General features: G+C 43.7%; 1 protein-coding gene across 4 annotated transcripts in view; it reads left to right on the top strand.

Annotated features, from left to right (window-relative positions):
- Positions 1-18,528, top strand: part of ARMC2 (armadillo repeat containing 2) — a 216,837-nt gene that overhangs the window by 107,224 nt on the left and 91,085 nt on the right. For all 4 annotated transcript variants that reach the window (XM_027972389.3, XM_004011223.6, XM_012182651.4 and 1 more), the window contains 4 exons: positions 4,915-5,037; positions 5,349-5,462; positions 7,164-7,296; positions 7,628-7,788. In XM_027972389.3, coding sequence (XP_027828190.1) covers positions 4,915-5,037; positions 5,349-5,462; positions 7,164-7,296; positions 7,628-7,788 — 531 coding nt within the window. The remainder of the gene's footprint in view (positions 1-4,914; positions 5,038-5,348; positions 5,463-7,163; positions 7,297-7,627; positions 7,789-18,528) is intronic.

Below are 18,528 nucleotides of genomic sequence, written 5' to 3'. Positions count from 1 at the left end.
GGAGTTTATTTTTATTACTATCTCCAAAAATTTTTCATATAAGCTTTATCCTGATCCGCCCCCAAGACACTGAAATGCTACAGCTTTCCATTTTGTAAGTTGATATTTCCAGGGAGGTTCAAGTTCTTACTTTTTAAAACATTTTATTGGAGTGTAGTTAATTGACTTTTTCATGTTACTTTCTGCTGTACAGCAAAGTGAATTAGTTATACACATGTTGTTGTTGTTCAGTCACTAAGTCGTGTCCCACTCTTTGCGACCCCACAAACCACAGCACACCAGGCTCCCTGTCCTTCGCTGTCTCCTGCAGTCTGCTCAAACTCTTGTCTGTTGAGTCGGTGATGCCATCCAACCATCTCCTTCTCTGTCGTCCCCTTCTCCACTTGCCCTCAACCTTTCCCAGCATCAGGGGCTTTTCCAGTGAGTCAGCTCTTCGTGTCAGGTGGCCAAGGTATTGGAGCTTCAGCTTCAACACAATTTCTTCCAGTGAATGTTCATGGTTGATTCCAGCCTTTGCTTCATCCAGCCCAGCATTTCGCACAATATACTCTGCATATAAGTTAAAGAAGCAGGGTGACAATATACAGCCTTGACGTACTCCTTTCCCGATTTGGAACCAGACTGTTGTTCCATGTCCAGTTCTAACTGTTGCTTCTTGACCTGGATACAGATATATCAGACCATACCACCAGGCAGGTCAGGTGCCTGGTATTATTCTCATCTCTTTAAGAATTTTTAAAGTTTGTTGTTATCCACACGGTCAAAGGCTTTAGCATAGTCAGTGAAGCAAAAGTACATGTTTTTGGAATTCCCTAGCTTTTTCTATGATCCAGCAGATGTTGGCAATTTGATCTCTGGTTCCTCTGTCCTAAATTCAGCTTGAACATCTGGAAGTTCTCAGTTCACATACTGTTGAAGCCTGGCTTGAATGATTTTGAGTATTACCTTGCTCGTGTGTGAAATGAGTGCAATTGTGCAGTAGTTTCAACATTCTTTGGCATTGCCCTTCTTTGGGATTGGAATGAAAACTGACCTTTTCCAGTCCTGTAGCCCCTGCTGTTTTCGAAATTTGCTGGCATATTGAGTGCAGCACTTTAACAGCATCATTTTTTAGGATTTGAAATAGCTCAGCTGGAAGCCCATCACCTCCACTAGCTATGTTCATAGTAATACTTTCTAAGGCCCACTTGACCTCACATTCCAGGATGTGAGTGATCATACCATTGTGGTTATCTGGGTCATTAAGATCTTTTTTGTACAGTCCTTCTGTGTATTCTTGCCACCTCTTCTTAATCTCTTCTGTTTCTGTTAAATCCTTGCTGTTTCTGTCCTTTATTATGCCCATCTTTGCATGAAATGTTCCCTTGGTATCTGATTTTCTTGAAGAGATCTCTAGTCTTTTCCATTCTATTGTTTTCCCCTATTTCTGTGCATTGTTCACTTAAGAAATCTTTCTTATCTCTCTGTGCTATTCTCTGGAACTCTGCATTCAATTGGGTATATCTTTTCCTTTCTCTTTTGCCTTTCACTTCTCTTGTTTTCTCAGCTATTTGTAAGGCCTCCTCAGACAACCACTTTGCTTTCTTGGATTTCTTTTTCTTGGGGATGGTTTTAGTCACCATCTCCTTCCTGTACATGGTATGAACCTCCTTCCAGAGTTCTTCAGGCACTCTGTTTACCAGATCTAGTCCCTTGAATTTATTCATCACCTCAGCTATATAATCATAAGGGATTTAATTTAGGTCATACCTGAATGGCCCAGTGGTTTTCCCTACTTTCTTCAATTTGAGCCTAAGTTTTGAAATAAGGAGCTCATGATCTGATCCACAGTCAGCTCCAGGTCTTGTTTTTGCTGACTGTATAGAGCTTCCCCATCTTTGGCTGCAAAGAATACAATCAATCTGATTTTAATATTGACCATCTGGTGATGTCCATGTGTAGAGTCATCTTTTGTGTTGTTGGAACAGAGTATTTGCTATGACCAATGAGTTCTCTTGGCAAGACTCTGTTAGCCTTTGCCCTGCTTCATTTTGTACTCCATGGCCAAACTTGCTTTTTACTCCAAGTATCTCTTGACTCCCTACTTTTGCATTCTAGTCCCATATAATGAAAAGGATGTCTTTTTTTGCTGTTGGTTCTAGGAGGTCTTGTAAGTCTCCATGTAATCATTCAACTTCAGCTTCTTCGGCATTAGTGGTTGGGACATTACTGTCATGTTGAATGGTTGGCCTTGGAAATGAACCAAGATCATTCTTTCATTTTTGAGATTGTACCTAGCTACTGCATTTCAGACTGTTTTGTTGACTGTGAGGGCTACTCCATTGCTTCTAAGGGATTCTTGCCCACAGTAGTAGATATAACGGTCATCTGAATTAAATTTGCCCATTCCCATCCATTTTAGTTTACTGATTCCTAAAATATCAATGTTTACTCTTACCACCTCCTGTTTGACCACTCCCAATTTGCCTTGATTCATGGACCTAACGTTCCAGGTTCCTATGCAGTATTGTTCTTTACAGCATCGGACTTTACTTCCACCCCCACACACATCCACAGCTGGGCGTTGTTTCTGCTTTGGCTCTACCTCTTAAACTTTTTGTGGAGCTGTTTCTCTTCTCTTCCCCAGTAGCATATTGGACACCTATCAACCTAGGGGGGGCTCATCTTTTAATGCTGTTTTGCCCTTTCATACTGTTCATGGGGTTCTTAAGGCAGGAATACTGAAGTGGTTTACCATTCCCTTCTCCAGTGGACCACATTTTGTCAGACCCTGACTAGCTGGGACATGCCCTTCAGCCTCTCCACGTTGCTAGATAACATGCCTGGCGCCGCTGTTGGCCCTTGTTGAGTGTGTAAACCTTCACTGGCTGTTGGATGTTGGTCTACATGGTGCCCGAGGGCCGAGGCAGAGGCCCTGCTGGAGTCGCCAGGATGGGAGTCTTGGGAAGGCTGGAGCCAATGTTGGAGAAGGCCCAGGAGCAGAGGACACCCCAGCCTCTTCACTGCTGTTCACCATATCCATTCTTCTTTAGATTCTTTTCCTAGACAGGTCATTACAGAGTGTGTAGAAGAGTTCCCTGTGGTATACACCAGGTTCTTACTCATCTGTTGAGCATCACTCTGTGCAGACACTGTTCTAAATGCTGAGAATGTGATGATGAAAAGAATGAGTCCTTAGTCTCATGGAGCTTACAACTTAGAGCTGGAAGACAGACATTAAACACATAAGTCAGGTCGTTCCATGTGTTATAGGGAAGAAGGGGAGGGGATGTGGGTAACAATGCTATTTTATACAGAGTGGCTGAGGAGACTGTGTCCAATAAGGTGATAGCTAAGCAGCAGCCAGAAGGACATGAGGAGTGAGCCAGGATAACTGGAGGAAGGAATATTCTAGACAGGGGCACTAGCAGTGCAAAGTTCTTGGGCAGGCTCAGGCTGAAATGCTCAAAAAGAGGGAAAGACTGGTGTGGTTGGCATCAGGGACCTGAGGCTGGAGCAGCAAATAAGGCCCGGGAGGTAAGGACTGGGCAGCCAGGTCGGGCCTGTGGGCCGGGGGAGATGAGTGGCGTTGTCTGACTGACTTTTAAAGGATCCACACATTGAGGGCAGGCTCAAGGAGGCCAAGGCGAAGAAGAGAAGCCAGTGAGGAGGTGAAAAATGGATTAGGTGGTGGTAGAGGAGGTGAGAGGTGGTCAGAGCCTGCGTGTTTGGAAGGCCACACTGATAGGAATTATAGACGGATTATGACCCAAGGGCCATTCTGTTGGGAGGTCCAGGGTCCGGAGAACAGACTCCCAAGGTGCAAGCCCCAGGATAGTTCTGGGTCAGGGTATGCCAGCTCTGATCACCTTTGCATACAGGGACTAGATCGGCCTGACTTTTCCAGACCCCTGGGTAGAGGGACTGAGCTTAGAGTGTTCCAAATGCTGGCCTGGAGTGGTCCCCGGCCATGGGTGCATTTCCCTGTAGGAAGAGTCATGGGAAATAAAGCAACAACATGGCATTCATGTAGACCTTGCCTGGGACAGTGGTGGGTCCCTGCACCAGCTGGGCTGTAGTTAGGAGGTCGTGGCTTCTGCCCTGCAGCGAGTCTTTGATACCCTTCAGTTCAGTTCAGTTCAGTTGCTCACTCGTGTCCGATTGTTTGCAACCCCATGAATTGCAGCACACCAGGCCTCCCTGTCCATCACGAACTCCCGGAGTTCACCCAAACCCATGTCCATCTAGTCGGTGACGCCATCCAGCCATCTCATCCCCTGTCGTCCCCTTCTCCTCCTGCCCCCAATCCCTCCCAGCATCAGAGTCTTTTCCAATGAGTCAACTCTTCGCATGAGGTGGCCAAAGTACTGGAGTTTCAGCCTCAGCATCAGTCCTTCCACCTTCCAGCATCAGTCCTTCCAGGACTGATTTCCTTTAGGATGGACTGGTTGGATCTCCTTGCAGTCCAAGGGACTCTCAAGAGTTTTCTCCAGCACCACAGTACAAAAGCATCAATTCTTCGGCGGTCAGCTTTCTTTATAGTCCAACCCTCACATCCATACATGACCACTGGAAAGACCATAGCCTTGACTAGACAGACCTTTGTTGGCAAAGTAATATATCTGCTTTTTAATGTGCTATCTAGGTCAGTCATAACTTTCCTTCCAAGAAGTAAGTGTCTTTTCATGGCTGCAGTCACCATCTGCAGTGACTTTGGAGCCCCCAAAATAAAGTTTGACACTGTTTCCCCATCTATTTCCCATGAAGTGATGGGACCAGATGCCATGATCTTAGTTTTCTGAATGTTGAGCTTTAAGCCAACTTTTTCACTCTCCTCTTTCACTTTCATCAAGAGGCTTTTAGTTCCTCTTCACTTTCTGCCATAAGGGTGGTGTCATCTGCATATCTGAGGTTATTATGCTCACTTTATTTCAGAATCCAAGTCAATTGATGATTGTGAGGAGCTGGTGATCAACACTACGGCAACTATCAACAACTTATCTTACTACAAAGTGAAGAATTCCATAATTCAAGACAGAAAGCTATATATTGCTGAATGTAAGGTTCAGAGTTGGGTTTGGAGAGATGCATGTTCATTTAAGGTTTTGACTTTGTTAACTAAACACAGAACTAGAGGCGTTTATAGTTTCTGACTTCTGGTACAAGTATCTAAGAGCCTGATTTAATTCTAAGAAAGTCAAATATGGGGACACATTAGTTTCTTAGTTCTTGCTTATGTCCCCTATCATTGGAATTTTATTATCACTTTTAATTTTTAAGTTACAGTATTTAGCATGATATTGGTTTCTAATAGCCTTTAACTTAAAACTTTAATTCACTGATTTTATTTCTCTGGTCACCAAACCCAGTGCTCTTAAAGCTCCTCGTGAGTAACAACATGGATGGAATCCTGGAGGCTGTGCGTGTTTTTGGAAATCTCTCCCAGGACCATGACATCTGCGATTTCATAGTGCAGAAAAATGGTGAGTCAGTGACACACATTTAAAAGCAGTCACGTCTTGGCAGTAAACAACTGAGTGGTTTCTCAGCTTGGGTCACAAGAACCTAACACTTGTTTCTGCTTTGGGACAAGAGGTGCTTTACATTCTGTTCCGTCTATCTGTGAGGCTCTTGGCTCAGGATGCCAAGATAGATCTGGGCTGTGTTCTCAGGGTTTCCCTCTCCCTGATGAGTGGTCTTTTGAGTTTTGAGATGGTGTGTGTATGTGTTTGTGTTAAAGTGAAACAAGTAATCTATACACATCATTTCTGTCCATGGGAATGGACTCAAAAGACCTGCTCCTTCATGCACTGGAATGTCTATTATAGTACTGCTTGTAATAGTGAAAAATGGGAACAACCTAAATGTCCGTCAACAGGTAAGAGGATAAATATATTACGGTATATTTGTGCAACCAAACTTATACAGCAGTTAAAATAAATGAGCTAGAAGTTCATGTATCAACATGCATCAACCTCAAACACATACTATAGGAGCAAAAAAGCTAGTAGTAATAGGAGGACACATGTGAAATAATACCATTAATATTGTATTAAAACATGCAAAATGGTCCTGGGTATTGTTTATATAATGTACTCATGCGCTAATGGAATAAGGCATAAATGCATTTGGAATTAGAAACTCCACATTTAAGACAAAGTTAAATTTGAATGGATGCCCCAAATATAAAATTGGATCTGTAATGTTTTATTTCTTCAACTGTGTAGCAGGTACATAACAGTGTATACTAAACATACTATTTTTCTCAAATATTTCATGTAAAAACAGTAACTAAAAATACCTAATTATTCATGTTCGTGATAGAAAAATTATATAATACAGATTAAAAAGAAAACACTTCCCCAGAGATAATTGTTAAATTTTGGTGTATATTCTTTAAACTCTTAAAAACATATGTGATTCAGCCTTTGCCAAGCTCACTGCTGACCGAACAGTAGGCCAAGGTCAGCGTGGCGTGGCTGCCTCTCAGGTGAGCAGGGGAACAGGAGCACACGTCCATTCATTCTCCCCCAACCCCTGCTGGGGGCGATGAGCAAATAGGACAAATAGTTCCATTTCTAGGAGTAAGGGAAGGCAGTGGGGGCGGGGGGAGCCTGTTCTGATACAAGACGTCCCCTACACTGGAAGTCTGGCCTCCCTGCGCACTGGTTTCCAGCAGTCTGAGTAAGTCTTCTCTTACAAGCTATGGCCTTGGAGGACTTCCCAGGAAGATCACTGAAGCCTACTCCCCCTGCCCCACTTCCAGGGCTGTGTATTTTAAGAACATTTCTGCTGGAGGTTCAAAAGAGCCCTTGAGAACAACCAGAAGTTAGAGATGAAATGAATAGCACCTGTGTGATTGGAAGGAGGTGGTTCCCTCTTCTCCACAGGCGGGGACTCTACCAGTGCCTGGAAGGGAGAGCTAATGCTTCGGTGGATACAGCAGTACCTGGGAACAGGGACCCTGGGGGTGGGGAGCAGGTTCTCAAGTGACGGTGTTGGGTGTTGGTGAAGGCACTTTCCCCACCGGGCAGTGGGGAAGCCCTACGAAGAGTGGGCTAAATCCCCTAGCAGAGTTTCCAGTTTCACAAGCTGCTCCCCATTTCCCCTCTGCCATTTGTGGAATGAAATATAGCTGGGGCCCCTGCGCTTCACTGGTCTGCATTTGTTCTCTGCCCTTCCAGTCCACAAGTTCATGATTGCTCTGCTGGATGCTAAGCATCAGGATATTTGCTTTTCTGCCTGTGGTGTTCTCCTAAACCTCACCGTGGACAGAGACAAGAGAGTCATTCTAAAAGAAGGCGGTGGCATTAAAAAGTAAGTTCAAGGCACAGAGTCCTGACTCAATCAGGATTCACAGGAGAGCTTAGGCCCCCCTCCTCATTTCTCCCGGGCAGAGATATTTCTCCATCTGGAAGTGCCTAGCTAGGCTAAGGAGGGGATTTAGATTCCACTGGACACTTAAAATAATTCAGAAGTAGATTATTGCTTAAATTTGTTAATTACTTAAATTGGTAGATGTGAAATTATTTTAATAACACTGAATTACATATAAAATGTATATTCAGTATCAAAGAAAGTTAATCATCATGTTAAAAATATAAAAAAATGCTGACCTACTAACTTCTCAATTTGACTTTTCACTCAGGTTAGTGGATTGTTTAAGAGATTTTGGGCCTACTGATTGGCAGCTGGCCTGCTTGGTTTGCAAAACGCTATGGAACTTCAGTGAAAACATCACCAATGCTTCATCCTGTTTTGGAGATGAGGCTGCCAACACACTCTTAGCCTTGCTGTCATCATTCTTAGGTAAGACTCCTGACTGTGAATCTGTGAATCTTATCAAAATGAGAAAAATTGTTTCCTGTGATCTGTGTGGATAAAGATTGGTAGGCCTTTGGGTAGCTTTTTTTTCGATAAGGAACAGGAGACGTTAAAGACGATTATAATTTGAAGATACCTGGAAGAGGCTGAATCTTATATACAGTGGGGACATGAGGACTTTGAACTCACTGGGTGCTGTCATGATTTCTTTTGTGGCTTTCCCCTTTCTTTTGAATTTTCTATAAGCTTATAAATAGACGATCTAGGCATAAATGTATTGCTGTTGTTTAGAAAGTATATAGACATTGTTGTAATTGAGAAAATATGGTTAAAAGCTACTCTGAAATAAGTCATGCTTTTAATGAACCTATGCATATATGATTGTGTTATGTGGGGACAGTCTGTGAAATCATTTGACATTACTATGTGGTCTGACATACACTGAAAGGTAGGAAATCACTGATACAAACCAAAGGAAAGATGAGAGTTTCTTCCATTGCAAAAGTTTCTATTTTTAGGATAGTTCTCCTCATCCTGGGGTAGGTCTAACAGCAGTGATTTAGGTCAGAAGTGAGTGGAAAATCTTCATTTTCAAAATGAAGATGTGCCTATCATCTCCCAAGCACCGTGTTGGCTCAGCAAAGCCATGCAGAGAGGCTCAGTGTGACCCAGAGGCTGTGAGTTTAAATTCTGACTCTCTGGGATGGTGTGATTCGACATAAGAATCTCTCAGAAACTGTCTTTTCATCTGTAAAATGGGGACGTTATATCTGTTCTGTGTTGCAGGGAGTTGTGAGAATCAAACAAGCATCCTGAGAGTATTCCAGGAAGACTAGAGGCTGTAGTCAGGCAGTTCTGAGTTCAGGTCTCACTTTATCACATGCCAAGTTTTAACTCAGGGCATATTAACTTCTGAATGTATATCTTCTCATGTCTAAGATGGGGATGATTGACATCCACTTTGCAGAGTTGTTTGGCTTCCCTGGTGGCTCAGTCGGTAAAGCATCTGCCTTCAATGTGGGAGACCGGGGTTCGATCCCAGGGTTGGGAAGGTCCCCTGGAGAAAGAAATGGCAATCCATTCCAGTATTCTTGCCTGGAAAATCCCATGGATGAAGGAGCCTGGTAGGCTACAGTCCATGTGGTTGCAAAGAGTCGGACACAACTGAGCGACTTCACTTTCACTTGCAGAGTTGTTAGGGTGATAAATGAATAGACCTACACAAAGAAATTCACATAGAACATGACACACAGCTAGTTCTCAAAACATGGTTATGAAAATGCTTGGTAAATTCTATTGTTGTAACAATATGTTATTAAACAGGAACTCCGGACCAGAGCTATTTGAAAGAAAGCTATGCAATAGGTTCTTGTAGGTTATCCATTTTAAATATAGCAGTGTGTACATGACCTTCCCACGGTCCCTAACCGTCCCTTCCCCCGGCAACCAGAAGTTCGTTTTCTAAGTCTGTGAGTGTCTTTGTTTTATAAGTTAATTTGTATCATTTCCTTTTAGATGCCACATATAAGGGATGTCATATTGTATTTCTCCTCTGTCTGACTTACTTCACTCAGTATGACACTCGCTAGGTCCATCTATGTTGCTGCAAATGGCATTCTTTTGAATAGATGAGTAATATTCCATTGTATATGAAGTCCCACATCTTCTTTATCCATTCCTCTGTTAGATATTTAGGTTGCTTGCATGTTTTGGCTGCAGTGAGTATTTGGGTTCATGTATCCTTTCGAATCATGTTTTTCTCCAGATAGATATCTAGAAGTAGGATTGGGGTCATATGGTAGTTCAGTGTTTCATTTTTTAAGGAACCTCCATACTGTTCTCCATAGTGGCAGTGCTAATTTACATTCCCACCAACAGTGTAGGAGGGTTCCCTTCTGAAAATGAGCACAATTTTAAATCATTGAGGTTCACATTCTGCTCTGTGGACTTGAAGTTTTCTTGGGTTGCTGGGAGCAGAAGTGCACTCAACTCGCTTTAATTCAGTTCTCAACTGTGGCAGAACATTGGAGTCAGAACATATGGAATTAAAAAGAAAAATCAATCAAAAACCCCACACTTGTCCTGGCCCCATCCCTAGGAGTTCTGATTCAGGAGCTCTGGGGGAGGCCAATTATCTGCGTCATTAACAAGTTCCGCAGGTGAGTCTGCTATTCGGGCAGCACTGAGAACTCCACCCTGGTTAGTGAAGGAGCTGAAGGGAAGGATGCCCCGGAAAGGAGGAAGCTGGGAAACACGCGCATTGCGCAGAGCCTGCTGGACCAGCACTCAGGATGTGGAAGGCGGCCCATCAGTAGCAGGCATCATCTACCCCACCCTGCTGAGACCCAGCAGTGCTGTCTCCACTCTTAAGGAAAAAGACCTTTCTCCCCCTCATCGTCTCCAGGCTCCTGCATGGCCATGGCTCCAGCTGTCTCAAGGCCGCTTCTTGCTGCTGTCGTGAGTGGGCCTTTGTCTCCTCTGCTGTTGGCACGACTTTCTGTCTCCCATTTGGGGAGAAGATGTGACTGGTTCCATGAGTCATTCTCCTGGGCTCTAGGCTTTCGTGCCTCAGGCGGCAGCTGCCTCCACTGCAGGCTGTCTGTGGTTTCCTTTGGCACCTCAGGCTGGGACAGTCAACCATATATAGCAAACTGGTGGGGCCGTGTGGCACCACCTAAGAAGGGATGTGGGCATGGCTGGCTTCACACGCGGGCAGCACACCTGGCGTGCCCTTGACTATAATGGGCCTGTTCCTGCCTCTTCCCCCCGTCAACCCTCCCTGGAGCAGGCCTGGGCTTCCCCTCATGCTTCCCTAACCTTGCCCCTTTGCTCTGGCCAGGTCTCTTACCTGCCCGGCGCAAGGCTGCCGGTCCTGGCAGGCCCTTCTCATGAGCTTTCCAAGCCCACAGTCACAGGGAAGCTGCGCTGCTTACACAGCAACTGATCATGAGCTGTGTAGCTTGTTCTGCATTATTGTTTTGTACCTTTTGTTTCCCCACTCCTAAAGAGCCACCGTAAGGAAAAGATACTGCCTTGGGCCAAAGCAGGCTCTTGATAGATGCTTGTGGATTAACTGACAATGGTGGTATCTTTAATAGTGCTGTATACTTTTAAAAGGAGGTTCATTCTATCCTTCTAAGATCTAAGGTCATCAGCTAGGTGACAGTGGAGGTAGGTACGTCTAGGAGGGTTAAGTGACTTGCCTAAGATCATACTGTAGCAAAGCCAGGGCTTTTCATCAGAAAGTAAACATTGAGCCCCTGTGTTTTTCTGCTATTCCATTACATAGTATGCCCTTACCCTACCCCATCCCACCCACCCCTGGAAGGGGATGGAGGCACGGGTAAGAAAAATAAACACAGTCTACCAGGGAGCCAGATCATCAGCAGAGTGTGGCATGCATGTCTCATGTGATCACAAGTGCTACTCTCTGGCTCTCCTCTCCACAGTGTGGACCTCAGAGCCTTACTTCTGACATGGGCTGTAGTTGTGTCCGGCCAGCTGGGTGGCAGCAGTTGAAATGGATATATAACCGAGAGTATACTTAAATTTCAATTTTTTTTACAGCGATAGGTTAAAAAAACAACAGGCCATTTTGAAAACAGGAAGAGCTGTTATATCACAAAAGTCCCACAATGTAATGTGAGCACTGTTTTTAGAAATCACGGGAGGGCAATTGATATACTAATGTAAGTTACCCAACTTTTTCTTGATAGGAAGCTGCAAAAAGAAAGTAATGGGACTCAGTGTGGTTGGGATGTTGACAGTCTTTTAGGAAAGTGGCTTAAAAAGAATGTTGTCTAAAACTTCCTGATGTGCTACAGCCACTTCACATAAACTCATGAGCAATCTGTTTATCTTGAAGTTCTTATGTGGTTTGCCCTGGCACACTACCATGAGCTTCTCTCAGGGTTGCTGGCAACTGGTGATCACCAGTATACACTGGTGATTAGTGTGTACAGTTTGCTATTGTGAACGTAAATGACTCTAGGTTATTTTATATTCATCTGAGGTATGTGGAGGGCTTCCCTCGGTGGCTCAGTGGTAAAGAATCTGCCTGCCAATGCTGGAGACACAGGTTCGATCCTTGGGTCAAGAAGTCCCCTGGAGAAGAAAATGGCAACCCACTCCAGTATTCTCGCCTGGGAAATCCCATGGACAGAGGAACCTGGTGGGCTACAGTCCATTGGGTTGCAAAGAGTTGAGCACGAGTTAGCAACTAAATAACAAGATATGTGGAACTTAGAACCTAGATTATGTGATAGGGGATAGAGGGGACCCCAGTGTTCAAAGTAAAGGGTCACATCATCATGCTCATGCCAAAGAGTCATCAGGTGCTTCTAGAACATGTGAGAACTGTGCCTTATAAGCATTACAACAGTAATCAAACCCCTGGTAGCTACCTGGTGCTGAACGGCAGGCTAGGAAAGAGTGCAATGATGCACAGGATCCTTAAACTGTAGTAGAGACCATGCTATAACGGTCACTGACAGAGTTGTTTTGAGTCCTTTTGTTGTTGTTGTTTAGTCCCTCAGTTGTATCCGACTCTTTGTGACTCCATGGACTGCAGCACACCAGGTTCCCTGTCCTTCACTATCTCCTGGAGTTTGCGCAAACTCGTGTCCATTGAGTCAGTGATGCCATCCAACCATCTCCTCCTCTGTCACCTCCTTCTCCTCCTGCCCTCAGTTTTTTCCAGCATCAGGGTCTTTTCCAATGAGTCAGCTGTTCACATTAGGTAGCCAGGGTATTGGAGCTTCAGCTTTAGCATCTCTCCTTCCAATGAATATTCAGGGTTGATTTCCTTTAGGGTTGATTGGTTTGATCTCCTTGTTGCTGTTGAAGGGACTCTCAAGAATATTCTCCAACACGACAGTTGAAAAGCATCAATTCTTCGGCACTCAGCCTTCTTTATGGTCCAACTCTGACACTGTACATCACTACTGGAAAAACCATAGCTTTGACTATACTGATTTTTGATGGCAAAGTGATGTCTCTGCTTTTTAAGATGCTGTCTAGATTCGTCATAGTTTTTCTTTGAAGGAGCAAGCATCTTTTAATTTCATGGCTGCGGTGATTTTGGAGCCCAAGAAAATGAAATCTGTCACTGTTTCCACATTTTCCCCCATCTATTTGCCATGAAGAGATAGGACCAGCTGCCATGATCTTTGTTTTTTGATGTTGATTTCAAGCCAGCTTTTTCACTCTCCTCTTTCACCTTCACCAAGATGTGCCTTAGGTCTTCTTTGCTTTCTGCCATTAGTGTGCTATGATCTGCATATCTGAAGTTGATATTTCTCCCAGCAAACTTGATTCCAGCTTGAGCTTCATCCAACATGGAATTTCACATAATATACTCTGCATATAGGTTAAATAAGCAGGGTGACAATATACAACCTTGATGTACTCCTTTCCCAATTTTGAACCAGTCCACTGTTCCATATCTGGTTCTAACTGTTGCTTCTTGACATGCATACAGGTTTCTCAGGAGCCAGGTTAGGTGGTTTGGTAGTCCCATCTCTTTTAGAATGCGCCACAGTTTGTTGTGATCCACACAGTCAAAGGCTTTAGCATAGTCAATGAAGCAGTGGTAGACTTTTTTTTTTAATTCCCTTGCTTTTTCTATCATCCAGCAGATGTTGGCAATTTGATCTCTGGTTCCTCTGCCTTTTCTAAATCCAGCTTATATATCTGGAAGATCTTGGTTCACGTACTGTTGAAGCCTAGCTTGAAGGATTTTGAGTATTACTTTGTTAGCATGTGAAATGAGTACAACTGTATGCTAGTTTGACCATTGTTTGGCATTGCCTTTTTTGGGATTGAAATGAAAACTGACCTTTTCCAGTCCTGTGGCCACTGCTGAATTTTCCAAATTTACTGGCATAGAGTGCAGCACTTTCACAGCATCATCTTTTAGGATTAGAAATAGCTCAGCTGTGATGCCATCACCTCCCTAGTTTTATCTGATGCTGGGAGGGATTGGGGGCAGGAGGAGAAGGGGACGACAGAGGATGAGATGGCTGGATGGCATCACCGACTTGATGGACATGAGTTTGAGTGAACTCCAGGAGTTGGTGATGGACAGGGAGGCCTGGTGTGCTGCGATTCATGGGGTCGCAAAGAGTCGGACACGACTGAGCGACTGAACTGAACTGAATGCTTCTTAAGGAGAAAGCAGTGGCACCCTGCTCCAGTACTCTTGCCTGGAGAATCCCAGGGATGGGGGAGCCTGGTGGGCTGCCATCTCTGGGGTTGCATAGAGTCGGACCAACTGAAGCGACTTAGCAGCAGCAGCAGCAGCAGCAGCAGCAGCAGCAGCAGCAGCAGCAGCAGCAGCAGCAGCAACTTCTTAAGGCCCACTAGACTTCACATTCAGGATGTCTGGCTCTAGGTGAGTGACCACATGATTGTGGTTATCTGGGTCATTAAGACTTTTTTTGCACAGATCATCTGTGTATTCTTGCCACCTCTTCTTAATCTCTTTTACTTCTGTTCAGATCAGTCACTCAGTCGTGTCTGACTCTTTGCGACCCCATGAATCGCAGCACGCCATGCCTCCCTGTCCATCACCAACTCCCAAAGTTTACCCAAACTCATGTCCATCGAGTCGGTGATGCCATCCAGCCATCTCATCCTCTGTCGTCCCCTTCTCCACATGCCCCCTAATCCCTCCCAGCATCAGGGTCTTTTCCAATTGAGTCAACTCTTTGCATGAGGTGGCCAAAGTATTGGAGTTTCAGCTTCAGCATCAATCCTTCCAATGAACACCCAAGGCTGATCTCCTTTAGAATGGACTGGTTGGATCTCCTTGCAGTCTAAGGGACTCTCAAGAGTCTTCTCCAACACCACAGTTCAAAAGCATCAATTCTTCGGCGCTCAGCCTTCTTCAGACTCCAACTCTCACATCCATACATGACCACTGGAAAAACCATAGCCTTGACTAGACGGACGTTTGTTGGCAAAGTAATGTCTCTGCTTTTGAATATGCTATCTCGGTTGGTCATAACTTTTCTTCCAAGGAGTAAGCATCTTTTAATTTCATGGCTGCAATCACCATCTGCAGTGATTTTGGAGCCCCCAAAAATAAAGTCTGACACTGTTTCCACTGTTTCCCCATCTATTTCCCATGAAGTGATGGGACTAGAGGCCATGATCTTGAGCTTTAAGCCAACTTTTTCACTCTCCTCTTTCATCAAGAGGCTTTTTAGTTCCTCTTCACTTTCTGCCATAAGGGTGGTGTCATCTGCATATCTGAGATTATTGATATTTCTCCCGGCAGTCTTGATTCCAGCTTGTGCTTCTTCCAGCCCAGTGTTTTTCATGATGTACTCTGCATATAAGTTAAATAAGCAGGGTGACAATATACAGCCTTGACGAACCAGTCTGTTGTTCCATGTCCAGTTCTAACTGTTGCTTCCTGACCTGCATATAGGTTTCTCAACAGGCAAGTCAGGTGGTCTGGTATTCCCATCTCTTTCAGAATTTTCCACAGTTTATTGTGATCCACACAGTCAAAGGCTTTGGCATAGTCAATAAAGCAGAAATAGATGTTTTTCTGGAACTCTCTGTTAAGTCCTTGCCATTTCTTTCATTATAGTGTCCATCTTTGAATGAAATATTCTCTTGGTATCTCTAATTTTCTTGAGGAGATCTTTGGTCTTTCCCATTCTATTGTTTTCTTCTATTTCTGTGCATTGTTCACTTAAGAAAGCTTTCTTATCTCCTTGCTATTCTCTGGAACTCTGCATTCAGTTGGGTTTATCTTTAGCTTTGTCCTTTGCCTTTCACTTCTTTTCTCAGCTATTTGTAAGGCTTCCTCAGACAACCACTTTGCTTTCTTGCATTTATTTTTCTTGGGGATGGTTTTAGTCATCATTTCCTGTACAATGATATGAACCTCCACCCTTAGTTCTTCAAGCACTCTGTCTACCAGATTTAGTCCCTTGAACTATTCATCACTTCCATTATGTAATCATAAGGGAGTTTATTTAGGTCATACCCGAATAGCTTAGTGGTTTTCTCTACTTTCTTCAATTTGAACCTAAATTTTGCAAATAAGAGTTCATGATCTGAGCCACAGTCAACTCCTGGGCTTGTTTTTGCTGACTGTATAGAGCTGCTCCATCTTTGGCTGTAAAGAATATAATCAATCTGATTTCAGTATTGACTGTCTGGTGATGTCCATGTGTAGAGTCATCTCTTGTGTTTGTTGGGTGAGGGTGTTTGTTATGACCAGTGTGTTCTGTGGGCAGAACTCTTGTTAACCTTTGCCTTGCTTCATTTTGTACTCCAAGGCCAAACTTGCCTGTTACTCCAGATATCTTTTGACTTTCTACTTTTTGCATTCCAGTCCCCTATGATGAAAAGGACATCTTTTTTGGTGTTTGTTCTAAGAGATCTTATAGGTCTTCATAGAATGGTTCAACTTCAGCTTCTTCAGCATTAGTGATTGGGAGATAGACTTGGATTACACTGATGTTGAATGATTTGCCTTGGAAACAAATGGAGATCATTCTGTCTTTTTTGCGATTGCTCCCAAGTACTGCAGTTCAGACTCTTCTGTTGACTGTGAGGGCTACTCCTTTACTTCTAAGGGATTCTTGCCCACAATAGTAGATATATAATGGTCATCTGAATCAAATTCACCCATTCCCATCCATTTTAGTTCACTGATTCCTAAAGTGTCAATATTGACTCTTGCCATCTCCTGCTTGACCACGTCCAATTTACCTTGATTCATGGACCCAACATTCCAGGTTCCTATGCAATATTGTTCTTTACACCATTGGACTATAGTTTCACCACCAGAAACAACCACAGCTGGGCACTGTTTCCGCTTTGGCTCAGCCTCTTCATTTTTTCTGGAGCTATTTCTCTGCCCTTCCCCAGTAGCATATTGGACATCTACTGACCTGGGGGGCTCATCTTTCAGTGTTCTGCCTTTTTGCCTTTTAATCCTTTTGAAAACCTTACCTAAAATTCTAGTGTTTGGAAGTGTGCTGTGTACAAAGAAAGTTGAACAATAACTGCTTATCTAAACCAGTACTTTTCACACTGTGACCAGTTTGAAAAATGAAGCAGCAAACAAAGAGAATATCAGAATATATTACATGTAGAAAAGATAAGTATTCTATTTATTTGTTTATAAATATATATATATAGTTATCATGTAATATGGACTTCCTGCTGTTACTGCTGCTACTAAGTTGCTTCATTCGTGTCCGACTCTGTGCGACCTCATAGACGGCAGCCCACCAGGCTCTGCCGTCCCTGGGACTCTCCAGGCAAGAACACTGGAGTGGGCTGCCATTTCCTTCTCCAATGCATAAAAGTGAAAGTGAAGTCGCTCAGTCATGTCCAACTCTCCGCGACCCCCTGGACTGCAGCCTACCAGGCTCCTCTGTCCATGGGATTTTCAAGGCAAGAGTACTGGAGTGGGTTGCCATTGCCTTCTCTGATGGACTTCCTAGGTCACAGTAAAAAAAAAAAAAAAAAGTTTGAAAATCATAGAACTAAGGTTTTCTTGGGTTAGCCTCTGCTGTTCATTGCAATACGAGTTCCAAATTTAACACCTAGTGTAATATGACACATTTTATGCATTGAGTTGCTGTATTTACTTGGCAACTTGAGACTGCTTTTCTCTTATCTATAGTTATTTGGCCACTTTTGTTATCTTGCCTAACCCAATTTACAATTAATAGGGTACAAGTGTAGATTAACTAATTATACGTTGAGCCTCAAGAAGAGTAATATAGTCTCAGTGTTAGATTAAGAAACCCCAGACACCGAAACAGTGACTTGGCTAAAATCATCAAACCCAGCCAAAGTCCTGGACAGAGAGAAAGACTGCAGGTTGCCTGGGCAGCCATCAGTCCTAAGCTGCTTTAGAAAAAGAGCATAAAAAAAGAGAATTCGTTTTTAACGAAAGTTTAGTACTCAGAACATCTGCAGAAGAGTGAGCAGGAAGTAGATCTAGGAATTCAAGAGCGCTCAGAGTCTCACAGACCGATTTAGTTTGGAAATAGCCCAACAGGAAGGCCTTTCAAGGCATCAAACACCATCTGGATTCTCCTCCTTTCAAGGCCTTGATTATCAAATGGGTGGGGAGAGTCAGGTTTGCTTACAGGGGTCTCCATGGAGAGCTTTGCTGAATTGTTTGTGTCTGCCCAGAACTTATCTCAGAGTTGCATAGCTGTCCAGTTGGCTGGGGGAGAGGACGGGAAGGTACAAACTGGGATTCCAGACCTATCTTATTCTGGGTGGTGACACCAACACCAGTAGTGCCAAAGTACACACAGTGTGCTTTGAGTGTACCCAAAATATTCAGGGTAGGAAATTTGATGTAAGCACCAAGGAAGTATTTGATGGTAGGATTTTAGTGGGCCTTATGAAAGAAGTTTGCAAATTATGCAAGCAGCAATATTTGTGGTCACTTTAGGACTTAGTGGTTACCACTTAAGAAGTCTGCCTCAGCCTCAGACCTAGGAGGTGGCAGAGCCAACCTTCTGACTGGCAGGCCAGTGCATTTTCCTGAAGTCCTTCTCATGGGTTCCAGTGTAAACAGAGAGAAATGCAGTGGCAGGTCGGTGCAGAAACCTCAGTAGCCATTTGTCTTCCGACTTGGGTTGGATATACTTTCACGATATTCACAGAATTGAAAGTGCTGTTGGATTAAGAAACAAATCAAGGTTGTAATTTTGCATTTTTTTTAACAAGTGCTTTTCT

Source organism: Ovis aries, chromosome 8 (assembly GCF_016772045.2).
Source record: "Ovis aries strain OAR_USU_Benz2616 breed Rambouillet chromosome 8, ARS-UI_Ramb_v3.0, whole genome shotgun sequence".
NCBI classification, from domain to species: Eukaryota; Metazoa; Chordata; class Mammalia; order Artiodactyla; family Bovidae; genus Ovis; species Ovis aries.
This window is presented reverse-complemented; position numbering and strand designations above follow the sequence as displayed.